This window comes from Xenopus laevis, chromosome 3S (assembly GCF_017654675.1).
Source record: "Xenopus laevis strain J_2021 chromosome 3S, Xenopus_laevis_v10.1, whole genome shotgun sequence".
Taxonomy (NCBI): domain Eukaryota; kingdom Metazoa; phylum Chordata; class Amphibia; order Anura; family Pipidae; genus Xenopus; species Xenopus laevis.
Window position 1 is genome coordinate 52263905 of NC_054376.1, and position 27774 is coordinate 52291678.

A 27774-nucleotide genomic window follows, 5' to 3' on the forward strand; every position below is an offset into this window, starting at 1 on the left:
AGCAGGGGGGCCCGGCTAATCAAGAAAGTGCGGCGTGGCCGGGCCCCCCTTACCCTCAGGGCCCCCTACAACTCTCCCCCCTGTCCCCCCTGATGGCTGCCCTGCAAATGAGAAATAAGCAAATGTAAAACTTATACATACAAATAACTACATATAAATGTGTCTTTTTTATTGTGTGATATTGTTGCTGAAAGACATACAATTATCCCACAGTTACATTATAACCTACACATCAACAACATATAAACAGCACATTGACCTTTTTTTTTTCTTTTTCATGGTTAATTTTTATATTCCTCCCTCCACCAAATTATAATATAATTCTACCACTCTAAGGGGGGTATTTATTAAAGGGGTGGTCACCTTTAAGGTTACTTTTATTATGTTATATAACGGCCAATTCTAAGCAACTTTTCAATTGGTTTTCATTATTCAATTTTTATAGTTTTATAGTTATTTGCCTTTTTCTTCTGACTCTGCAGCTTTCAAATGGGCATCCCGACTCCCTTCTAAAAAACAAATGCTCTGTAAGGCTACAAATGTATTGTTATTGTTACTTTTTATTACTGATCCTTCTATTCAAGCCCTCTCCTATTCATATAGGTATTCATAGGTAATTTGGACCCTAGTTACCAGATTGCTTAAGATTCAAATTGAAGAGCTGCTGAATTAAAAGCTAAATAACTCAAAAACCACATTAATAAAAAATGAAAACAAATTGCAAATTGTCTCAGAATATCACTCTCTACATCATACTAAAAGTTATCTCAGAGGTGAACAACCCTTTTAAAGTCCGAATGAGATTTTTTAGTTTAATATCCACATTTTTGGTGGAAAAAAAACTTTTTTTTTTTGAGATTTATTATAAAGGATGGAAAATGGAGTCTGAATCCGAAAATCCGGCATCTTAGACCTGCTAAGGTTGTATATAAGTTAATGGGAGACGTCCCTATCCTATTTGGAAGTTTCTGTAGTCTGCGCTGGAATTAGCCAGAAAATCCAACTTTTTTGGGCAAAAATCTGAAAAATTCTGACTTTTTGGGAAATAGACTGAAAAAAATCTAGCAATTTTGGAAATAAAAAGCTGAAAAAATCGTATGATTCGAATGTTTGCTCAATTTTAATGAGTTTGTCCCCGATCCGATTAAATAGTGCTTTTTTTAATAATAAATAAGGTCCAATCATGGATTCTAGTTTGTTCGGACTTTTTTTATTCAAATATTCGGATTTTGATAAATAAGATCTCTAAGTCTCTAAATAAGTGAAGTAGTTAACTGCATTCACTCATGCTTTTATTATATGAAGTGCTGATACAAAGCCTACCCATGATCATTGTTGCAGAACTTTAATAAAATTTGTATTATAAAAAAGAATGGATGACCCATCCTTAACCATCAGCATGTCAGAGAGGTCCTGAAGAAAACTCAGGAGGTAGGACAAGGCAGCCTAACAAATATATATTATCAAATGGCATTTCATGCGAGGAACTCAGTGAATCTTAATCACATGCCAACATCAGCAGACTTATCTGTACACTCGAGAGAAGACAAAAAAGCCTCATTATCGTCTCATTCCTCATTCTCATAAATACCCAGCAGACTGCCCCTACAATGCATGAGAACCATCTAACTGGTTGAGACCCAAAGTAGAAAGTACCGGGAATACCAAAACAAAATGTAATTTTGAAGCAACTCTCCACTTTTTATCAAACTCCAAAATATTTAAAGAAGGAAGAAGTTCAACTAACAGAAAATAATGTTAGTGCTCCTTCTAAAACAGTTAGAAAGGAGAAAAGAGGTTACAGTGAGACTTAAAACATAATAATAATAACAACTATCTCATCTAGTCCGTCCAATTATCACTTTCTTGGTCTTTCTCATATGCATTTCATTTGTCTAAAGTTGCTATTATGTGCGCTGCTGGTCCTGACTAAATGCTGCAGTAATTAGCTCACTTTCAGCCATAATGCATGGCATAATCTAATCTCATGAATGTACATGGAATTGTTTCAGCATAACATGTAGTCAAGACCAGCAGTGCAGTGAACAGCAAAGGATAAGCAGCCACTGATTCAGTAGACATCACTTGAACTTTAAAAGCATTGAAAACTTGAATTATTGCTTATAATTGCATTTGCTTTCAATTGCAAAACTGAAATATTTACAATGTAGTTAGACAACTACTAAAAAGTACTGGAATTAAAGGGGGTTATTATGTGATGACATTATTCCATCCTGCCTGGTAACCAATCAGTGGAAACCGAGAGAGCTGCAAAGCAGGTAGTGCAAAGGCAAGTATTGTTTGGCTATTATGTTAACAAGCTTGAAAAAAGGCCAAGCAGGGCCTGAAACATCACTTTTATTCAGATCGTTGCCATGTGTACCGAATAAATGTTTTTTATCTTAACGAAAAACCGGTGCTGTACTTCAAGTTTTCTTCAGTATATGAATGGCCATTAATTGCACCTGCATTGGGAAATCTTCCTTTCATACAAGGTATATTGGAGATGATTCTACTAAATCTACTACTGCCTATTTATGTTGTTAGACATCCAGTCACTCAAGCCTTTATACATTACATTTTTGGCTTACTATATCTAATGGTAGTGAGGTGTTGTACCGTGTTAGCCATTGAAAAATGACAGACATGCGAGGTTAGAAGATACCTTTTATTGGCTAACTGAGTAAGTAAAGAATGCAAGCTTTTGAGATGACAGTACAGGTATGGGATCCGTTATCCGGAAACCCGTTATCCAGAAAGCTCAGAATTATGGATGGCTGTCTCCCATAGACTCCATTTTATTCAAATAACCTAAAATTCTAAATATTATTTCCCTTATCTCTGTAATAATAAAACAGTGTCTTGTTCTTGATCCAAACGAAGATATGATTAATCCTTATTGAAAGCAAAACCAGCCTATTGGGTTCATTTAATGTTTATATAATTTTCTAGTAGACTTGAAGACCCAAGATCTGTTATCATGTAAAACCCAGATCCCGAGCATTCTTGATAATAGGTCCCATACCTGTATTACATTTCTTCTTCATAACTATATTGAAAACATTTTTATTTTGCACAGATTTTTTTTTTTTTAATTTTTATACTGAACAATTCCTTTAAGAATACATTAGAAAGTGCTTGCCTTTAAAGGGTAAGTCAACCCTAAAATTTTAAAAATTGCTTAAATTAAATTTTAAAAATTGCTTCCCTCTTTTTGCCACTGTGGAGGACCAACCTACCCCATCTCAGATCTCTCCAAGACTTCACCTATTGGCCAGCAAAGGGTCTTAAAGTTCTGGGAGACATTCTGACAAACCAGATATTCCCCCCTTTTCAACAATTGAAGGTACAACTTAAAGAACCAAAATTGCAGTTTTTTAGATACCTTCAACTTCGCCATGCCTTTAAAGCTTAGTTCTCCACCTTAGAGGTGGCATATAATACTCCCCAAGTAAATTTAATACTCTGAGACCCAAAAAGGGACAAGTTGACCTCCAGGCTCTATCAGAAACTTATAGGCACAGTCCCTCCACCATTTAACAGGGCCCAGAGATGCTAGCAGCAGGCAGTTCCTGTCCTCAGCGAGGAACAGTGGGATGAGGCCACTGACTCACTTTACTGTGACCTCATTTCTCTGTGTGATATATAACCCCTATAAAGCTCCAGAAAATGGGTAGAGAATTGCAATCCAGGTGTCCAAGTCAGGAGTCAGAGGAATCTTTTTTGCACCTGGCGTGGCACTGCCCCAGAGTACAGAGATTCTGGAGGGAGGTGATGCGTTATTTGGCTGACAATCTAGCGCTTCCCCAAGTGCACGCCCCAGAAATTTGCCTACTGGTATTGGTGGAAGACCTCGCACCCCTGAATAAAACCAGAAAACTTATGTGAGTTATACTGTATTATGCAAAAAAACTGGTGATAATGAACTGGATGGGTACAAACAGTCCCACGGTTACCCAATGGGTCAATCTAATCAACAAAACTCTTCCTTCCATTAAACTCACTTATTTGGCTAGAGGGTGTCCGGAAAAATTTGAGAGAATATGGAGCCCATGGCTGGACGTTAACTTGATAGAAAACTCCTAGATACACGAACAATGCTTCAGCTTGAGGAGGTTTTGTATAACGTATTGTACATATGGTCCCCCCTGGCGGCCCCTCCTGTAAGGGGCCAATGGAGACAACACATTTCTTTGCTCAATTTTAATTGTGAACCAGGTTTGTGTTGGTATGTATACCCCCTTCCCCTTCCCCTGTAAAATAAAAATAAAGACTTTAAAAAAACAAAAACCATAGAATATTTGTGATGTATATTGCTTATAATTATGTTTTCTTTTTGTTAAATATTGGGTATTGGAAAAATGGTTATATTCCAGTATTGATTAAGTTTGAATATGTTTCATTTGTGCACTCATGACTTGTCATTCACACATCTTTCACACACTGGTTCCCATACTCCATTTGTTCCTCAAGTCTGGAGGGATTAGGTTACAGTTAACATATGGAATTACTTATGGGTAGGCTGGGGAGGTGTATCCCACAGGTTTTGAATATATCCCTGGACAAAGAGAAGTTCGCTCTCTCTCTCACTGGACACACACACAGACACACACTAACTCTCACACAATACAGACATACACAAAACTTTTATACAACATATTGATACATACATATTATTTTGGTAGGCTGTCAATAGAGTATTTGACTGGCTAGGTATCTGTTAATTTTTATGTATTTTCTGTAACACATTTTTACACATTAAATATATTTAAATATCACCTTGGTGAGTGGTGTTTGTTGACCATAGAACTTGTACAAATTATTTAAAAAAAAAACAATAGTTCTTACACTTTTATTTGGTAAAAAAATATTTTTTCGGGTTGACAATCCTTTTAAATGTATATTTTAACCATAAAATGAAAGCTCTCTAACACTGAGTTGAAAGGGAAATTATATTCCTTGATTCAACATTTAAGCCTAATGAATAGGGCCTGTTAGACTAGAAAAGAAGCAGCTCATTACACTGCGAGCATCTCTGTAGAGTTCTGATTTGTTCTGATTGTGTTTGTTGGGACCAGGATGTAAAATGTGATTTTACTTTCAGTTTCAGATTTTGCCTTTTTGTACAAGAAATAACAAAAACTATTGTTGCCCAGTTATAAAGGCAGGCAAGTAATTATAAACTACTTGCATCCCTGTCAAATCACAGGCCTTTGCACTCCATTTTAGACTTGTGCCTATGGGAAGTAAACATGAAATTTGCACTTTTTTGTACACTTTTTTTGTATACTTTTTTGCACTTAACATTTTTAATAATGATGCAAAGATAATTCTAGGCAGCTTTCCACTATTCATAAAGTACACATTTTCAATAATTGTAATGATATTTGTAAATGTATTTACAGTGGACATAGCATTGTGGGAGCGGGAGGCTTGACTAGAAGCATTTTAACCTGAAGAAGCATAATAAGTAGATGTGTCCAACTCATGTGACTGGAGGGAAAGAAATGCAGAGCTATTGCTATATTCTTTTGGCAAATTTGATTCTCTTTACTGGTGTTGCTCAGACATATGTGCATAGGCAGGGGATTGTAATTAATAATATCACAGTTAATTAATAAGATGTGTTCTGCCCCTTATTCCCTTATCACATACTCCCTTATCACAAAGCAGTTGATAAAACTTTAAATCAAGGGCAGAGACACACGTGGAGATTTAGGAAGATTTGTCACCTGGAGACAAATCACCACTTCTTCAGGCGAGTAATCTCCCCCAAACTGCCTTCCTACCGGCAGGATGACACTCGGAGCACTTCATTTTCCGAAGTCGCCCAGGAAACTTCGGGCGACTTCGGAAAATGAAGCGCTCCGAAGGCCATTCTGCCTGTGATTTAGATTCTAGCTGGGAGGAAGGGGAGATTAGTCGCCCAAAGAAGAGGCGATTTGTCGCTGGGTGACTAATCTCCCCGAGTCTCCACTTGTCTCTCTAACAGTATTACCCTCATAATCTGCACAATTTCCATTATGTGCAATCTGTTCAAGAGAATGTGTCTGTCTCCTGCTGTTGCTGAACTACCTGTGATAGAATTACCCTCCTCCAACCAGCAAATGAAACAGCTGCAGGGTTGCTGGGAGTTGTAGAAGGAGGGCTGCATTCGCACATTTAGCAGCAATCATTTCAGCTGGAGGCACTCTTTAAAACAAGGAAATCATTTAAAGCATTACATACTTGAAGGCTAGGTTCTAGGGCAGCACACATTCCTTCCTTTATACCCAGCCTTGTTCATATGCTCTTGGCTCCATGTGATTTCAAAGAAAAGAATGTTTTCAAGTGCAGTCAAGTTATAGCCATAAAATGGATGAGCACATTACTAATCCGTTTGGTCTGGGTGGAACTGCTGGCTGAGTTAACAAGTATGCCCTTTTACTCAATGTGTTAGTGTGATTCAAACAACCAGAGAACAGAACTGGAGGCTTCCGTGCACAAATCATTAAGGGGGATAGCACCAGAGAAAATGGCATTTATGACTTTAGTCCTTATTGGCTGGCTCACTGGGACGGTTCACTACAAAAGGGTATTAAGAGTAGACTAGAAAGCTTATTAATTGCACTTTTTGTGGGAAGGTCACATTGAACATTTTCAGCCTATTTTTATTATTTGTGGCATTTTAATGTAGAAGTGCCATCCACAAGACTCAAGATCCTGGGGCTGGAACCTAGTTTGGTCAAAACTACTGCCTTCTCAAAGCTATAGTAGAGTAAAAACATAGTCCTGATTCCTCCTTTCTAAAAGAAATTAGTATCACATACTTTATAAGGCATATCAAGCAAGAGAAGCTTGTATGATGCTATGAATGAAACTATGTTCCTAGGTCTTGGGTGGTCTTACAACTTAAATCAACAAGGAGGAATGTTGTGTAAATCTGCTTCAAAAATTAACAGTTAATACAAAAGTGCAGAAAAAAATATTGCATGGTCTCACTACATAGACCCCCAGTACAAAGGTTACCAAAACTGGAAAAATACTAAAATAAGAAAACCAGCTAACAATAAGTGCAGTATAAGTGCAGTTATAGCATTTAAAAATAGTTTATTAGGGCATGTGTTGCCTTACGCGTTTCCTGCCAACTGGGCACTTACTCAAAGGCATGGTCTTACAACTTACACCATTTCAGGAAATTGTACCGTAGAGTGATCCTAAGTTAAGTTTTAATCAAAGGGTAGGGGAAGATAAAGTCACCATAAAGGAGCAGAAGAAGACAAAAAATGGTGGATTCATGTCCCCTAGGAAAGTACTGTGGGTCCATCTATTCTATTAATTAATGTTGTTACTCTGATAAAGAAGAGACAAAAGCTTAGTGTTTCTGCCATCCCTCATTACATTTCTTTCCATGTTCTCTATTTTGATGGACCCTAGCCAGCTAAATGATGAAATGTAATGATTTACTAGAATTTGATATAGGTATGGGGTATATATGGATAAAATATATTGTGCTGTTAATTGCTAGATTTATGACATTTTACTTTTTAAGGGGGTATATGTTTCTGGGTGATTTTTTTTGAATGTAGAATTTGGGTTAGCTTGGAATCTAAGTGAAAAGGATAAGTAGTGCATGGATCTATAGGTTCCTTTAGAAAAGAACTGTATTGACTTGATGGATCTTTCCACATTTTGCCCTTTGCAGTAAAAGTATGACATTGCCCATTTAAACAGGATAACACAGTCATGTAGTAAATCTCTTTATTGCAACTGATCTAAGTGCCATTTATCACCAAGCCATAAAATGATATATGGTACAAATCCCACTAATTCACTTATTTTGTAGAAGTAAGACCTGAGGGAATTTAATGCTTAGTAGTGATATTGGAATGCACAAGTTAACAGGCCAATTAAAAAGAGTAAAAATGGAACAAGAGAAGCCCTTCTATTCAGACATTGTTGGGTTTCTAGGAAACATTAGGCTAATGGTGCACTGGGCATTTTAACTTTTATTGGCTTATACACAAAACATCAGATGTGTTCCATTGACTGCTTCCATACAGACATATTCTCCTCTATTAGATATAGCTGATATAGATAATGATATGAGAAGAAGCACCCAATGGCAGATCTAAACCTACATTCTTGTGATTTAATGACAAGGGAGCACTTAATGCAAATGTGCATTCTATTCTGTAATGTTGTTCCATCCATTTCTGTACATATAAGCAGCTTAGCACTGGAGGCTCTCGGACATCGCTATGCGCATTCTTCCAGATCCACAACACCCTGCACTGGGTTATCACAACTGGTGATGATGATGATTCATACCATCTGCAGGTATCACAACAATACAACACACAATCCATGGTACTATCCACAGTCCAAAGTAGAATTAGTATGCACTCCCAGGCCTTCTCGTATGCAATAATCTGGTGCTCAGTCCTCTAGGGAGACGGCACTCCCCTGGGTTCACAGGAAACGAAGAATTGAGGAAACGGCACACAGAATTGAATGCAAAAGGGGATATACCCCTATAGATTTATTGTGTCAAACAGCACAACTTTTCGGGGGCAGGCCCCTTCGTCAGGTGATATCACCTGACGAAGGGGCCTGCCCCCGAAACGTTGTGCTGTTTGACACAATAAATCTATAGGGGTATATCCCCTTTTGCATTCAATTCTGTGTGCCGTTTCCTCAATTCTTCGTTTACTATCCACAGTCCAGCACACAGCATGGCCAGCTTGCCTGACTTCCCCAGTTTTAAAGTACACCAGCTCCAAACAAACCTAGGAACATTATGGAATAAATGGTGAAAGTTCTTTTAAATATTTTTCCAGGCCATAAACATTACGGACAATGCAAGAAAGAAAGCCATTTTATTACATTATGCAGGGGAGCAGAAATATGATATAGAGAAAAAAATACCCCATATTGTAAAATATAAGGACATTATAAGTTACCGAGGAGTAACATGACCATATAAAAGAATGAGGCCAAAGGCCAAGTGCTTTCATACAGGTCATGGAACTCTGAGGTTACGTCTAATATCCTCATATTACCAACAATGGGTACTTTATTTATTATAATACACACGTTTTAGTGAGTTATGTTTATAACGGACGACATCACTAAGCCGTTTATAAGAATATAGTTTACAGGATATTCATGGCTTTTGTGTATTATATCTTTATAACAAACTACTTTTCTCCACATAAAAATCCAGTTTTTGAGACTTTCAATTTAGACAGTCAAGACAGTCACCAAGTGAGAGCACTAACGAGTATCATGTGAGACTAAGGCATCTTGCTTCCTCATGTGAATTTGCAAGGAAATTCGCATGCAGCTCATACAAGGGTGCAAATCAGCTAAACTGAGGCGACAGGAACTCAGAGACCCCACTATGACCTTGGCTAAATGACTAGAGATATGAATGATGCAGCAAAAATGATTAAAGGAACGGTAACAACAAAAAATGAAAGTATTCTAAATTAATAAAAATATAATGTACTTTTGTTCTGCACTGGTAAAACGGATGTGATGCTTCAGAAACTCTACTATAGTTTATATAAACAAGTTGTTGTGTAGCCATGGGGGCAGTCATTCAAGATGGAAAAAGGAGAAAAGGCACAGGATACACAGCAGATAACAGATAAGTTCTGCAGTATACAATGGGATTCTTCAGAATTTCTGTTATCTACTGCATATCCTTTACTTGAATGGCTGCCCCCATGGCTACACAACAGTTTGTTTTATAAACTATAATAATGTTTCTGAAGCAAACACACCAGTTATACCAGTGCAGGGCAACACTACATTACATTGCCCATTCCTTTTTGGTCTTACTGTTCCTTTAAGCAAACTGACAATATCACAGATCAAATATCACACTGAAACCATGTCAAGCGCATAGATCTGCTGCAACCTGCTATTATTGCAGTAGCCCTTATTCCCACCAACAAAGAATGCAGATCAGCTCCAAAAAACATTTACCTGTACCTGTTAAAAGCATCAGGAAAGAGAGTAAGCACAGTATTAGCTGAAGATAAAGGAAGCACATACCTATTTTCAATAACTGAAAAGGATTCTAATCATGTACATGCAATTGCTAATCCAAAGCAGATAATTTGAATAGGTGGTAACAATGTGTAGAGGATCTTATTGATACAGGGGTATCTGTCAATGTTATCAGTCAAACCACTTACTTTACAAGCAAACCTGCATTACAAAATATCGAGCTGAAAATATTTTCTTATGGATCATCACATGCCTTGCCTATATGTGGGAAATTTCAGTCAGAACTGACATTCATAGATAATTCAATAACTGACTCTTGGTAATGGTTTTGCTGATACACTCATTAGCTACAACAGTGCAGTGGCCCTAAGTCTTTTTACACTAGTAAGCAACGTCATTATCCATAAACATCCAAGCCTTTTTAAAGACATTGACAAATTAAAGAGGCTGCAAGTGAAACTTCATATAAATCAGTCAATACCTATAAGGAGTGCCCGTCGTCGCTCCTTCCTGCTTCAGCACCACCGGCAAGATGGCGGTTCCCAGGCGACACACGATCCTTTGTCGCGAAAATCAGCCTTTAAAAAAGACACCCGAACCTTGCCCAATTATAAGTTCAACTTATTGTGTTCCTGGGTGTGTTATCACTACTTCTGACCTTGATTCCTGATCTTGACCTCGGCCTGTTATATTGACTAAGAACCTTGCTGCCTGAACTGACCTCTGCCTGGATTGACTTTGCCACTTCTTAACCCCCTTGGATACCATGAACTGTGTTTGGTGCCTTCTGCTTCCTCCTTGGTCTGCAACTCCTAAGCAGAGCCTTCAGGCCCTGACAATACCACCCTCAGTTCAAACTCACAGATGCATCCCTTTTTATGTTAGCAAGCTGGTCGAGAAAGATTTACAGCAACTGCAAACATTTGATATTACTGAATGAGTTTTCTTGGCCTTGTTACATATAGTGGCCAGTTTTATTCCTGATCTTGCTACTGTGTCAGAATCCCTGTGACAGCTCACAAAAAAAACAAGATTTTCCATAGTCATGGACCAGGAAGCATCAAAATTCTTTTGATGCACTTAAGTGTAACCTGACTAGTGACCAGTTATATCTTATTTTGGTCTACAGAGCTTATAGCAACCATTCTTGCGGAGGAACATGTGAATTTTGTAGTGGCGCATGTTGTGCCCAAAGCAATGACAACTGTAGGAATTCAACAAGTGTTGACTTCTGCTCCATTTCTGACCATTCATACCTACTAGTCATCATGGATGACAGATTGTATGACATTGAAACTGTCTCAGCAACCTCTGTAAGAGCTGTCATACCCAAATTAGACAAGCTGTTTTCTGAATACGACATACCAGATACTGCAAAGACTGACAATGTCTCTCCTTTCAGTCTCTTGTCACATACCTAGGCTTTACCCACAGGAATATTACTCCTTACTGGCCTCAGGCCAATGGTGAGGTTGAATGGTCTATGCAATCCATCAACAAAAATCTCAGGACTGTTACCATAGAACATAAGTGTTTGCAACAAGAATTATGCAAATTCCCTTTGTGTATCAAACTCCTAAATCTCCCTGTAACTTCAGCCAGTACACCCATTACATGTAATGATGCTGCCGCAAAAGAGAAAATTAAACAATATGATTATCAGGATGGGCGTCATGGAAAAACGATAAAATTGAAGGTTAGTGACTGGGTTCTTGTCAAGAGTGTGAGACCTGGCAGCAAGTTATCCTCATTAAGTCATTCTGAACCCTATAAAGTTACCCATGTCAAGGGTACCATGGTCACTGCTCAGCGCAATTGCCAACAAGTAACAAGAAATATATCACACTTCAAGAAACTTCAAGGCCATAACCGGTGAAAAAGACCAAGAGGCTTATGATGACAATGATGAAGAAATGAACATCAGTCCAACTCCAAACACACCTGGGGATATGTCTTCTGGAGTACCTACAATAACTCCAGCAGCAACTGGACCAGATAATTCAGGGGAAGTGAAAGGGGAGGAGCAGGGGTGTGGAGAGAACAGCCAGGAATAAAGCAACTTCTATCCTGCAGTCTGGCATCTCTGTGTTCATTCTTCAAGATTGACAACATCACATATTCTTTAAGCTCTCCAGTTACTGTCTGCTTCTATGAACTACAAAATTGATGCAATTTGATTTTATTTCTTGAGTGGCTCAACTAGGGCAAGAGGAAAATACTTTTTAGAGACAGAGAGAATGACAATGACATCCAAAAAAATATTCTGTGCAGTATTTTGTTTATTTGTATTTTTAGGAGTAGTATGCTCATATATTTGATTCAGTGTGGTTGTGTGTTTACTTTGCATGCAGAAACTTCCCCTTCAGCTTCCTTTGCCTTATTCTTGCCAAGTCAAAACCATGGTCAAGCTTTACCACTATGGAAAATATTTGTCTTGCATTCACTGAGGGCCAACACACACACTGTTCCAAAACTGCGAAGGCTGCACAGTCTGGCTACTCCTCAGAATGCTACGTTCCTACATATCTGCTTATTTACTCAATGTCCTCCAAGGCTGACACAATCTTGGAACTTGGGAACATTGGAGATGCATGAATAGTTCATAAGACATCAAAATGCAGTTGCAAATTGTTTTTACCTATAATGCAACATGTTACCCCAGAACACAACATTAAAAGGCATCTGTATCTGGCATAATATCTGTATTGGTTAATTGCGTGCAAGATGTGGCACATTTTTGTCACTGCATTTTAACTGCATCACGCTACAACAATAAAGGCATTAGTGTTTGATTCACTTATAAAAATCAGTGGCTTGTAACCACTGCCAGAAACTAAGGGTATGCTGAAATTGCTGGCATGCCCAGGCTGCCAGTAAGACCATGTTCCCTTTGCATTGGCCCTCATGGCATGTTGCTCTGTAGCATGTATGGATGTGAAAGGGCCTTTGTGAATAGCATTAATGTGCACTCTGTTCTTTGTCCATTTCAGCACTTTGCAGTTGAGCTTGCATTTGTTAATGACCCCTTTTATCTGGATAGAAAAAGATGTATGATGAGATTTGTAGATGGAGAACCTAAACAATGTCAATAAAGTATTTATTATCAGCCAAATTTGCATACACATAAACATACAAAAGCTGGTTTTCATAGCGTACTCACTGTAACATAAGCAAAATCTAAATCGTTCTCCATTTTCCAGCCGTCAGGCAGTGCATGCAAATATCCCCCAGGAAATTGAAGATTTTGTTTAATCATACGGTTTTGTATTTCCTTGGATGAGAGTCAAGCTGGAGATGCGCACAGAAAGGTCTTTACATGAGCAAGCCATATCCCCTACTGACTGAGAATAACCATATCTGGATCATCTGCCCTAGAAATATTGCACCAAACACCCATGGAAATCATAAAAATGGACATGTGACACACCATTCTTGGGTTGTGAATTAAACCATTGTGGGGCTTTCCCTATGGAGGGGGAGATATTAGCTCATTTTGTAAGGTCAACAAAAGCTAATAGTGTTTAGCTAAGAGCAACAAGCAGTCTTGTGATAAAGTGTGTGCAGTACTAACATATCAATTTTATTGATGCCATATCATTTATTTTCTTTGGTGGTGAGACCAAGAAAATAAAAATTGCCAAACTAGGGCAAATAGTTGCCCACCTATGAAGCAATGTACCAGAGAAGTGCACACACAGCAAGCATAGGGCAGGCAGAGTATGGCACACACACATGGAGCATAGGACAGGCAGAGTATGGCACACACACATGGAGCATAGGACAGGCAGAGTATGGCACACATATAGGACAGGCAGAGTATGGCACACACATGGAGCATAGGGCAGGCAGAGTATAGCACACACAGGAAGCTTAAGGCAGGCAGAGTATGTCACACACAGGGAGCATAGGGCGGGCAGAGTATGGCACACACAGGGAGCTTAAGGCAGGCAAAAGTATGGCACACACAGGAAGCATATGTTATGGCAGGCAGATTATGGCACACCCAAGGAGCATAGGGCAGACAGAGTATGGCAAACACAGGGAGCATAGGGCAGGCAAAGTATGGCACACACAGGGAGCATAGGGCAGGCAAAGTATGGCACACACAGGGAGCACAGGGTAGGCAGAGTATGGCAAACACAGGGAGCATAGGGCAGGCAAAGTATGGCACACACACGGAGCATAGGGCAGGCAAAGTATGGCACACACAGGGAGCATAGGGCAGGCAAAGTATGGCACACCCAAGGAGCAAAGGGCAGCCGGAACATTGCAGGAGACAGGGAAGCCAATCAGGACTACTCTAAGATGTACTGCATACAGTGATGCAGTGCTGGTGCCACATGAGCATTTTGTATATGTGTCTCAGATGTGTACAGTACAGGGCTTTAGGGGTGTGAACAATAGAGGTGTTACATGTGTGAACAATACAGAGGATTACAGTGTGAATTTGAGTTTTAAACAATGCAGGGGCCATTTCAATTACCTTTTAAAGTTTACACATGGTAAGCAGACACAGCGGGCAGACTTTCATGTGGGGGGCCACACAAAGGGGAGGCCGCGGGCCGAATGCAGCCTGTGGCGACCAGTTGGGCAGTCCTCATCTAAACAACTGATAAACAGCGAGAATTCCACAACTTCACAGCTTTCACTGTAAAAAGCCCTTTCCTAATATTAAGATGCAATCTACTTCCTTCTAATCAGAATGGGTGCCATTGTGTCTGCTACAAGGACCTACAGGCAAATGAAGCATTAGAGTGTTTAATGATAGATAGATAGATAGATAGATAGATAGATAGATAGATAGATAGATAGATAGATAGGATAGATAGGATAGATAGGATAGATAGATAGATAGATAGCATATCTATTCTAAAGCACCTCTTCTCCAGGCACACTTTGCAGTTTCAGAGGGACAGCCAGACACACACAAATGCAGAATGAATGACTCAGTATTATTCATTTATTCCTGAAAGGCACAGCCAGAAGAAGAGCGTCACAGTCTGCACAACAGCTTTTCAAATGTGATCAAATCTTGATCAACAGTCAGCAGCCCAAACACTGCAGGGACCATACTACAGCAGTTATATTTAGCTTATTATGTGCTGTGTGAGCATTTGCCTCATGCCCTCTGCATGCATGTGGATATGTGAGATGTCACTGAGGAACATGACTTGCAGCAATTGCCAGGGTTATATGAAGGAGACAAGAATGGTCTGCTAATATATGCTACATATCCAGCAAAGTCTATTCACAGGGATTATGAATGAGCGTTACAGTTTGCATTCACTGGTCAAATTATTGTCTTCTTTTTCTCACATCAGAGATTCCTAAGAGGGAAATGGGGGAAATCTGCAGCATCTGCAATGGATCTAAAAAAGAAATGGCATCATCTTCAGTGGATCTACATTATTGCTGCTGCCTGGATTTTCCTGAACAAAAAAAGATGCAAACACTACCATTTAATCCTCTGTTATAAAGGAAAAACTATAAAAGCATGACATTTCTGTTTTGTGTCAGTACAAAAATGATATTTTTGTAAGGAGACTACCAGGTATCATTTCATTTCAACAGCAAATATGAATTACAGAGATAGATTCAATAGGTTACTATATAAAGCAGGCAGAGCGTGATATAAAGAGTTTATAAATTCTTCATAACAATGAATATAACTAGCACTAGCTCGCCTAGCTTTTCCCATACAGTCTTCTAACCAAACATACAAGACTGCAGGTTTGTCAGCTTTCATTCTGCTATATCAGATACATTGTATGTAATAAAGTGTAATTGTTGCAACTTGTTTTCCTCAACTGTTCAACCTCCCCTTTAAAGGCCTGTGTTATTTAGGACTTTGCTAATGGGCTGCAATGATCATTTCAGCAGTTCTCCCAATCACTTGCACTGAACATAAAGGATGCTGCCTCTAGCCCACTCCATCGACAGCAGAACAAGAAGTTGCGCCAGGCATAACTGAACACCAGCGCATCTTCACTTTGATTGCAGATGTAACAATAGCAAAAAATCGCCAGAGTTTGGCGCCCTGGGTGCAAATTCGCATTTCAGTAAATTAGCATTGTCTGAGCGAATTTTCGCCTGGTGAAGTGTAGCAACGTGTGCGAAGCCGTCGCTGGTGAATTTCCGCGCGTTAGGGAATTTGCCATCAAGTGTTTAGAAGGTAAGCATCCCCTTTATAATGGATTGGAACAAGCTAGTTTATTTTATTATTTTTTGGGATGTATCAACCAATAATGGTTGATATGTTCAGCAATGCATTTTAGCTATACTGGCACTCTTTGCTATGGGCCTCCGCACTTAAGATCTATAATGATGGCTCTCTGGACACATACTCTTTCTTATAATTCACCATTAAACTGTGATGTCTTTTGAGACTGAAATCCCTACCCTAATTTCTTCTTTTACAAATGAAGCACTTACACCAAAAATATATCTGCCCAAGTATGCATCACTGTTCCCATTATGGCATTATGTCCCCTTGTAAATACTGTGAGGCTATTGTACAAAATTATGGAAAGTTCTTTCCTAATCCAGGTTCAAGTTAACCACTAGACATAGGCAGAAGGGAGAGGGCCTTCCACAGGACTCTCAAGTAATAAAATAAACTGAAATGTAACAACAGCTAAATGATATATGGTTTACTTTTATAATTTAAGGTGAAGTCCCAGATTCTCTGCACTGCCCATTGCTGGTATTCTTCAAGTCCATCCCTGATTAAGCATTTAGTTTTGCTCTTTTCACTTATCTGCGCTTAAGGTGGCCATAGATGTAACAATTATGATCTTTCTTGGAAAAGATCTTGCCAAGAAAGATCATTTGTTTCAATACACACGTGTAGAGCTGAATCGTCAGATATACAGGTAGATATACGGGAAGAAACAATAGAATTCTACCTGTATCTGACGATTCAGCACTAACAATGGCCGATGTTTGGGTCCCTTCAAAGCAATGTGATTTTCTTACCGCACACCCAATCTCACTGATCCTGCAGAGGTGGTGCGTTCTTCCGTCGACCCGGCAAGGTCCCCTAGCAACGTGAATGTTGATAAAAGGATCCGCACACACTTCTTTCTTTTGCAGTGGGGGGTCACCCCTTCACTTTATTTATTTAATCACCACACCATCAATGCTTTGGGTCCCTTCAAAGGCACCTGATAAAAATTTTCCGTCCAGCCCGATCGACGAGCCAACCGATATCCAAGTCTTCTGCCAATATCGGTTGGCTCTTTTCCCACCATACACGCACCGAATATCGGACGAAATTTTGTTTTGTACGTTATTATCTGTGCGTCTATAGCTACCTTTACAGAGAGGGCATGGCAGGAGATTAGACCAAATAAGTAATGTATTACAGACAAGGACAGTTGTTTTGGGTTGACTGGATTCTTTGACAAGCTTGCTTTCACAGCAAGGCTACTTTGCATTATATACACGGTCAGTTTTCCTTGGCCACTGAACCAATAAGTAGAGTATGTTGGGATTTTTCATTTACTGGTAGGCTGATAACTAGGCAAATGAACAAACCCATATGTAGTATTAAATCAAGGAGCAGACACATTAAGAAAGACCCTCAGAGCAGCACACAGTCGGAGGGAAGAAGGTAGTGACAATGCATCAACCATATACATTTAGGGGTAGATTTATCAAGGGTCTACGTGAAAATTTGAATTTTGAAATTTGAATCAACGAGGTTTTTTTAGTGGAATTCGAGTAGGGAATAGTCAAAATTCAATTAGAGTTTTTAAAAAAATTCAAATTCAATTTTCAAAATATATCATGTACTGTCTATAAGAATTCGAATTCGACTATGTGCCACCTTAAACCTGCCGAATTGCTGTTTTAGCCTATGGGGGATGTCATGGGATCAATTTGGATTGTTTGCTACCTTCCTGAAAAATCAAGTTTTTTTTCCGGAGAAAAAACTCGAAACAAATCCGATTCGAATTCAAATAAAGTTTTCTGGTTGATCCAATTAACCCGAGTTTAAAAAATTCTACTTTCTTGAAATATTTAGACTATTTAGGCTGTTTTTTATTCTAATTTCGAGTTCATTCGACCCTTCATAAATCTGCTCCTTAGTCACCAAGAGAATGTAATGCAATGTTTTAGGTGCAGGACATGAGATGATCAGATGGACATGTTGGAGCATGTTGGCTACACATGAACATGTTCAAAGTGCAAAAATTCAACTGGCCCATCAGAGGTTTGGTCAGATCACTCAGCAAAAGTGCAAAATACCCAATGAATTTGGTCATAGGTCACCTCAGTTTGCCATTTTTTTGCCCGATTAACTTTGGTGTGACTGTAATAGAGGCTGATCTGTCAAAGGGGATCTCACAATAATAGTTTGGTAGGAAACCATATAAAAATGTGGCCATTTAAAGGGGACCATAGATGGGTCATTTTACAAATATTTAAGCAATCAGTACATGGGACACTCAATTATTGTGCAATTTGCCTATGAGTACGTGTGTTAACACACAGTGGCGTAACTAGATATTACTGGGCCCCACAGCAAATTATTTTTCAGGCCCCCAAAATTTTTAGCAGTTGACTTGTTTTACCAATATTTATTGAAACTGTATATGAATTAGGGCCTCGTGGGGCCCCTATACCTCCTGGGCCCTCCTGCAGGCGCAGGGTCTGCTTCCTCTATAGTTACGCCCCTGTTAACACACGAAACGCGCTAGTAGGAGAAATGTTGGGGGAAATAAAGTTGCTTTTTAATTCACCGCTGGTCTCTGGTTTGTGAAATTGCACACAACTGTTTTGAAGCAATTTGAAAATTCCCCAAAAGCATTTTTCCACCTGTTCAGGTTAATAGACCAATCCAGCAGAACTGAAAATTAACTGTAACTCCTCTCACTTCCATAATATAGGGAATTAAGTAGCCCCTTTGTAAAACATAAGGATATTATAAGTCACCAAGGAGTTTCATGAACATATAAAATCAGGAGGCCAAACAGGTCATGGAACTCCAAGCTGACTTCGAATATCCTCATATTTTTGCAAAAGAGGTACTTTATTTATCATAATAAACAAGTTTTAGTGAGTGATGTGACAAAAATTACATGACCGTTTATAACTGATGACATCACTAGTCACCATTTATAAGCATATCATTTACAAGATATTCATGGCTTTTGTGTATTATATCTCTAATCATGAACATCACATTTTAGGGCCTGTGACATGGTGGAACTGCTCTGTGGCTTTTAGAATGATGTCTATAATGATTCTAATGCCTTCTCTCCAATTTCTCCCACTACACCCCCCACCTACATTTTCACTAGATTATCCATCTTCACCAATCACCAGACAGTAGACATAAACCCTTTCAGACACTTTCTAAAATGTTACCCTTAGAACAGCTCAGGAGCACAGAGAATTGTGTTATGCTTTAGAGAAACATTGGCATAAGGACATTAGGGAATGTCCATCACATTTCAAATTACTCTAACCAAATCCTAGGAGTCTGGGGGAAGGGCTGCTATGTTTTTCCAGGAACATACTTTCACAAATAATTATTAATTTAGTCAGTTATTGCCATCCAAGTTATCAGGAATAAGATAGAATTCAGTCACTGCCATCACATGTAATACATTTCTGCGTGTTTCTTTTGTTTCAGGATATAATATCACTTTGTGTTGAGGTGATAGGCCATTTCACATAAAACTGAATCCATTACTCTCACACATTAAACCAATTCATTTAGACACTGACCTCTGACCTGGGCCTCAGTCTATTCCTTCTAATTCATCATCCCCAAAAGGCAAGCTACTCCAATAAAGAGCATCCAAAGGCTATATACCTAGGGCAGGAGTGCCCATACTTTACTAATGTGAGGTCTACTTTTAGGGATGTTGTCCCATTAAGATCTACATCCATAAAAGCTTTGTTAGCATTCTGTTCCATGGAAAATATTACTTAAATATTATTTTGATTTATGAGAGACTTTAAATTGCTATATTTAACTATTTCTTATGTAACCTTAACATAATAAATATCTGAATGAAAAGCATGAAACAGGAGGGTAATTTAGACAAGCTGTTTGTTGACACTGTCTTGAGATCTACTGATCACTAGCTAAAGGTCTACTGGTAAATCCCGACCTACCTTTTGGGCACCCCTGACCTAGGGCATACCAAAATAGATTTAGTCAACTGATGACTAAACTATATTAATGCTACAATGTTAAACTCGGGTATTCTTTATATATTTTACAAGTAATAAGCCCTTTAGCAGACAGCTAATTATAAGGCAAATAGAACATTTATTGTAAAGACTATTCCTTCTCCAATTCCTTCAACCAAATAGTGGCTAGGGAGCATATTAACAATGCTGAACTGTGCCAATGCTAAATGAAATAGATTTCATATGAGTCTATGTGGAAAGGGCTGATGAGAAAAGCCTTTGATTGGGGCTCATGGGGAGGCCAAATGGTACTCTAGTAGGCCAGTCCGGCAGGGTTCCCAAGCAGACCCTTCCACTTAAAACACCTTCACTGCCCTTCCTCATTAAGTTACTTAATTACCATGAAAAGAACACGGAACTGCTGGTAGCAAGGAAGAAAGGCAACATCACCTTCCAGGGTGCCAGCACATAATACCTTAAACAATAACCAAGACACTTTAGGATTAATAACTGCATACTATTCCCAGCCAAGCTGCAGATCATAGAGGGCAATAAAATCCACATCTTTGATCGCCCTGCCAACGCAATACAGTGACTGTATTTCCACTCGCATAAGCCTGCCACACGGTCAGCCTACCCCACAGTGCTTTCCATGACAGAGCAGCAGATCCAATAACCATTAAGAACTGTAACTTTCTCTGTGGATGGGATCTCCTGATTTTATATATATATATATATATATATATATATATATATATATATATATATATATATATATATATATATATATATATATATATATATATATATATATATATATATATATATATTTGTATTGTGTCAGCCTTTGGGTTCTCTCATGAAAGCTAATACACTCAGATACCTAATACCATCCGCAACACATTATAGGAGGTGGAATCAGCATGTGGATAGCCTGTTGGAATACTGCTCAGAGAAATGTCAGCTTAACATATGTGCAGAAGTATTCCCAACTGGAACAGCGTAGAGCCAACTCCTGATATGACAAAGGGGACAAATGGTGGCTATTCTGACTTGGTGGCAAAACCAATTAATCTCCATTCCCATGATAATCTCCAGAACAGGGCAGGACATTAGGGCACAGGACCACATACTATCAGAGTCTGTTGTTTTTTATTCCAATCTTTATTTCCAAAAACACTACCTATCCTGATGATTTCAGTCAATACCTTGATGAAGTGGCCATCCCCAGGCTATTCCAAGCTTAGTTCCTCAGCTAAAAGATCACCAAGGGAGAAAGCACAGATGTAATTAACAAGTTCCCTACTGGCAAGGCCCCCAACCCTGATGGACCCCCACTGTGAGGCAACAATGCCCTTCTGCACTGCATTGCCCTCCTGGATGCCAGGATATGGGCTGATTCCAAAATGAAAACTCTGGGTAATGTTGTGAAAGCAGAAGGGCTTTCAGACAACCACACACACAAACATAATTGATAAAGAAAATGTATTTACAAAATGCTCATAGAAAACAGGTGTTGAGCCACCGACACAGAAAAAGACACATGACTGCTGCCTTAGCTCAGTGACCTTAGAAATTAAATAAATATATCATTGAAATGACCTCAGCTTGCACCTCAATGGCCTGGTATGGCAGATATTTTCAGCTACATTGTTGCCCAGGCAGAAAGCTGTATGACACAGGTGACAAAAAATTCCATTTATGGAAGAGCCAGAAGCCAAGCTACACAACATAACCTTGTAGGTGCAATGGCCATCGTCCTCCTTTTTTATTTACTTGCATTATATAAAGAGATTAGAACAGAGTGCTGTACTTTACTGGTGTAATGTGGCTGTGTTTATATTGCAGCAGTGGATTTTCCCAAGATCAGCTGCATATAAATGGCTGTGTGTCTTTAGAGTTCCTGGGAGGAAATTACATCAGATCAAGACACTAGTGAGCTGTTTGCAGAAGCTTGTGAAAGAAGCAGCAATGTGGAAACTTTATTAATAAGCCCACCACAGTTAGTGGTAGTGAAACCTTTATTTTATAGTAGAGTATCAGTTCCTCAGCACGGTAGTAAGCTCACAGTTGGATACAATGGAACCTCAGAATGAGTACCGAAGGCAGTATGAATGGCAGAAATGCCAAACAAAGCATCTTACTCTTCATACGGACTTATATTGGCTGTCACCTTGAATGATTTAAGTTGTACTTCACGAACAGTGGAAGTATGTAAAGTTGGCCAGTCCTAAGTGTTTGCAGTCAGAGACTAAACAATTCTGTGCCTCTCTCTGTCACTTTGCCATTAAGGGAGACGCCTTATTTAGGACATTGAAAATAAATTTATGACAAACGTCACTTTTTAAAAAGTAACCCCTTCTTAAATATTTTTAACTTTTATATTTGGGGCAAACTTCCCCCCTGCCCTATCTCACCAAAAATACCAACCTTATCAATTCCCCCCCCCCCGTACTAGGTTCACAAGTGCAAAGCTGCACCGCAAATTTGGTGTCACAGAGTTTCTGGTCCCAGTTTCCTGGAAGTAATCAGCGACCACAAGCATGTGAACTGTGCTAGGACTAGTGCTACAACTGTGCTAATTTGGCTTCTAGCGAGTATGTTCCTGGTTGCCAATTGCCACCATGGAACCTCAGACCACAAGTTTTGAAGCTAGAGATGGTGGGCACCAACCCTGCTGAGAAGCTCTGCACTTGCTTATCCAGCTGGAAAACGTAAAAACAGGCAAGTGGCTATATCAAGACAAATATACACACAACCTACACCCCCCCCCCTTTAAAATGTGTGTATTGGTCAAAATGGCCATAAACCTGAAGGCTAAGAATGGGGAAGAATTGGATAACTGCCTGCCTCTTTAATTCCCAGCAGGAGAGACCAATCCTTTAGATTTAACAAGTATAAGCAGCTGACCTGAACCTGGAGTGATGCCCTATCCTGTTATTAATAATGCACACAATACAATTTCAGTTTCCCAAGACTTTATGATTTTACATTGAAAGGCCCTTAATCAATTCTCTGGAGACACTGGGTTTCCCTTTAAATATTTCACAGTAAATAAACCAGCGCACCCAACTAAGCTTTAGTCTAGCCATGCTGCTACATAGTGACTGAAAAAGCACAGAAAGCACTGTGTAACAAGAGTCTGAAAGCGCTACCGGACATGTAGCTTAAGTGGGCACAAGAACTGTATTTTAATGGGTACAATTCTGTGCCAATTTTCACCTACTTTTGATTAATGAGCCCTTATATGTCACAGCCTAGTAAGAAGACATTTTGCCTTAAGGACCCAATACTAACAGCTCCATAAAAACCACTGATATTTATAGAGACTACAAAAGCTGGTACATTCAACAAGCTGCACTGCCACATGTGCAGAGATCTTATCAGCCACCATGGCAGCAACTGGTTTAATTATACAAGGATCAAGATGAGTGATCTGAAAGATAATAGAGCATATTACCTTCTGCTTCATAGAGCTGCTAGGCAACAGAGGCAACGCAAGCCACGATTACTCATTTCCCTGAATGAAGTCAGATTATGACTTCCGGCCTAGCTTACTCACTCGTACACCATCCATCTTCTTCAGCTTCACTAAAAGCAGCTCCCAAGAGGCTGTGGCCCTCCAGCTATTGCTATATATAATCCACCAGCGCCATTGGCTGTGGACAAGCGCAGTTCAGCAAGAGCAAGATGGCAGCAGGTTGGATTGTCTTGTATGAATTTAGTTTCTGTATATAATGTACAGGCTACCAATGGATGCATCTCTTTTAAGCTATTGTCACGTTTTGTAGCCTTTAATATGTATACATATATGCACATAATAAAATTTGATCTGTACGTGTGCGAAAACAGGGAAAAGTAATTAACAGTACCTAGTGATGCTATCCAGATGAGGGTGGGGAGAATATTCCCCTGCCTGACCAACCGTGATATGATTGTCGTGGCTCTGGCAGGCCCCAAGGAGTTCTAGTTCACATCCCCTGCACCCCTGGATGCTACGCCACTGGTTAAGCCAACATTCAGGTCCTCATTTATCAAGAGAAATCTCAATTCTTTGCTAGTACTGGGCCCACTGACAGAGTCCATGGCTTTATTATCAAAAGAGGCTATGTATAAAACACAAACAGGTTTTAAATGTTGACAATGATATAGCATGAGGGGCTTAAAGCCAATAGATCCTATGAGAAAGTGACAAATGAGAGCAGACTGCCCAAAATAATAAGAAATCATTACTGACAATAACATAGAGAAGAGTGAAAACAAAAGACATGGACACTGAATATCAAGAACATGTTCTGTGTTATCAAACTCTGCAGAGGATTAATATGGATAAAAATGGAGACATGACCTTATTATATGGCAAAGCAGGCAACACTGACTAGAGCAAAGAGGGAACATTCACATTTTCATTCTCTCTTTAACCTCTTGTCTACTACAGATGATACAATTTAACACCACCTGCCAAGTACCTGACTGCCAGCACCACAGATTTTTTTTCTCTCTGTTCTATTCCCCTGCACGGCAATATCAAAGAGCAAGGGGTTAAAAACAACAACAACAAAGAAAACAAATATGAAATAATAAGGAAATACTTAGTAAAAGAAATTAGCAATAGACAGGTGCAGAGGGAAATGTATCAGACTACTTAGAGCTGCTGTAGCAGTAATTCAACAATATTTATTAGGCTTTGGTGGCCTTGCACCCCATATTAGCACGTGGTTGCCCACCACGTGCAAAGGCCCACCAAAAGGCACTTCCATCCAAACTGGCCTTCAAGCTTAGCTTCTATGACTATCTAGCAGAGGCAATAAGCAATCACCCCAAATCTCACCTTAAGTAGCCTGCAAGCTGATCCCTCAGCCAATGCTGGGGGGGGGGGGGGTTGAACATCAGCCCCACAGTTTTGCAAACCTCTGCTTTAAAACCTTCTGTTACTGGTGATGAGCAAAATTTTCCACCAGGTTTTGCCCATCACTAAATGGTTACAAAATAACAGCAAATATACATGTGTCAAATGAATATCTTACAATGCGAAATGGCAGACGTATGGCACACCTGTCTGAAACACTATGGTTACATCTTTAGGTGACACTTGCAGGGGTGCACGGTGCCCACCATGGTTCCCAGTGCCATCGGGGTTGAGAGATCAATACCAATTTTGTTGCCACTACTTTTCTGGAAAAAGGTTACACTGACATAATATCTTCTATGAATAGCCTATGCACTGGTCCCCAACCTTTTTTAACCGTGGGCCGCTTTTAAATTTAAAAAAAGGTTGGGGAGCAACACAAGCATGAAAGTTCCTAGGGGGTGCCCGATAAGGGCTGTAATTGGTTATTTGGTAGCCCCTAAGTGGACTGGCAGCATACAGGTGAGTCTGGAAGTACACATCTTTATGCCTCCAAAACTTGCCTCCAAGTCATAAATTCAAAAGAAGCACCAGCTTTGAGGCCAATGGGAGCAACATCAGAGGACTTGGTGAGCAACATGATGCTCACGAGCCACTGGTTGGGGATCACTAGCCTTAGGGAAAGAAGGAAAAACCAAACCAATGTCATTTAAAATCGAATACAGAAGAAGAAGAGAACACAAACACTGGTAGCAGAGGTATTATTGGGTTCCAGGCACATCATGTTTGCCACCTTAAGTGGAGGGAGGGCAAATGTGCCATGGTTCTAAGGGGTATCAAGGAAAGCACATAAGTGTTTACCCCAGCTGGCATTTAGACTGGGTTGCGAGGGGTATTTCTGACAGCATAAAAACATTCAACACTAATCTTGCAGAGACTGGACTTCATGGAGACCCCTTAAATCCACTGCTTTGGCCTTTTTTGGGCAGGCAGTACCACAGTCAGGGAACCTATGATTTAAGGGGAACTATAATTGATATAAATTAAAGTATAACTGATACAGATGAGAAAAATGCCATTTTAGATGGCCATCCCGGGTAACACCTGCTAAAGGCATTTTTCTTATGAGAAAAAATAATTCACGATACATTTACTGGCTAGAATAAACATGTGGAATTGATAAAGGCCCATTTAGGGCTGCAGAAAATCAGTGAGATCCTGAACAAATGTGCTTTCATGTGAACTAAATGAGAGTATTCTTGCAGCCCAGGGCTGTTATGTGTCATGTGCCGGAAGCAATCTTTTCGAACGACTGTGATTTATATAATTAGATGCCCAAGGTCTGTTGTGCCATGCTTCCCTTTCTGCAATCTATTCACTCAGCCTGGATGGAACTATCAAGCATTAAACTATCAGATTTAAATCTAGGGGGAAGGGAGAAGAAAGTTAATTACACCCTATGGCAGCATTAATAGAAAACTGTTACTGATCTTGTTCTACAACATCAAGTGTTTAGATTCTACACCTCTGGCCTTCCATTTGTTATTATAGTACAACTCCCAGAAGCCCCTGACCGCATCTGGCTGTTGGTGGATGCTGGGAGTTGAACTTTTACTATGACAGCTGGTTGGGAATCCGTGATCTACTAGATTGTGCTGATTGTCAGCATTTGTCAAGGACAAGTGGTCAGGAGCAGAACCGTTATTTATTGACAGAACACATGCTAATCTTCCAATCAAAGGGTAACAATGGATTAGTCAGTGCATGTGCAATATATCATGAACATAATCGACTGTTTGGGTGTAAAAATGACAATAGTGCAAGTGTATTAAAAGAAAGGAGATAATCACACTCATACAGCTGCTAGCCATGGAATCCATGCAAAAGCAGCAGATCAAGCTCCAAAGCAGGGGGTCTGGTAGAAGAGAATACAATAGGAGGGATGCTGCTTGGCCTATATTCAGTGCACAGGGCTGGGTGGGGGTCTGGGAGAGGCAGCAGCTGCTGCACATGAAAGGCAATGGCTTCATTCATTGCAGCTTCTGTGGCTTTGTTAGTGTCAGCAGCAGCAGCAACACTCAGTATAACGCCCTCTCTCCATCCTGCAGCCCAGCCCTTGTTCCACTGTATATTGCACCTGTGATACAGGAGAATGGAGACGATGTGAGCTGCCTACCTTTGTGTACAGCTCGGATGCTGCCATGCTGCTTCACCTTCGCTCCGGTAATGTACAAGGAACAGGGCGGTCGCCTGAAGCCGTCAGTATACCCAGCGCTCCCGGGAGATGCGTTCAGCCAGAGGTGCCGCTGACAATCGCCATGTTACCTGCCTCCCAGATTTCTATTTTGGTGTCAGACTCTGTGCATTGTGGGTATGAGCGAGAGCTGGAGGGGAAGAAGCTGCGATTGTTGCCTTTCACTCTTGAGCTGAGATTGCTGAGCTGACTCTGCCTCCCACCGGCTGCAGCTGGAGCCTCATCCCCTGTCTCTGCGAGCGCTGCCTCGTGCACTGATGTTACAGGGAACAACACGAGAGCAAAGCATGGCCGCCTAGGGGCGATAGAGAGCGTTTTCTAATCACGTTTACAGGGATTGTATTTTCAGGGGCACTAATTCTTAACAAATAAATCCGCTAGAAATGCCACATCTTGTGTTTTTGTAACTATGTCTTGCTGACCACAGCCTTTTAGCTTTAAGTAAAGATCCAAAATCCAAATATACCCTCTGTAGATCCCCATCTTCATTTCTGCTGATTTAGGGTCAGGCCTCACTGGGCGTTTTGGG

At 39.9% G+C, this 27774-nt stretch overlaps 1 protein-coding gene across 4 annotated transcripts in view; it reads right to left on the reverse strand.

Annotated features, from left to right (window-relative positions):
* Window positions 1-27547, reverse strand: part of myo5a.S (myosin VA S homeolog) — a 90476-nt gene extending 62929 nt beyond the window's left edge. For 2 of the 4 annotated variants that reach the window (XM_018255441.2, XM_041588305.1), the window contains exon 1: window positions 27168-27545. In XM_018255441.2, the coding sequence (XP_018110930.1) occupies window positions 27168-27194 (27 nt within the window). In that variant the 5' untranslated portion in view covers window positions 27195-27545. Of the gene's footprint in view, window positions 1-27167 lie in introns of all 4 variants that reach the window. The other 2 variants (XM_041588303.1, XM_041588304.1) reach the window with 2 other exon arrangements.
* Window positions 27548-27774: the final 227 nt, after the last annotated feature.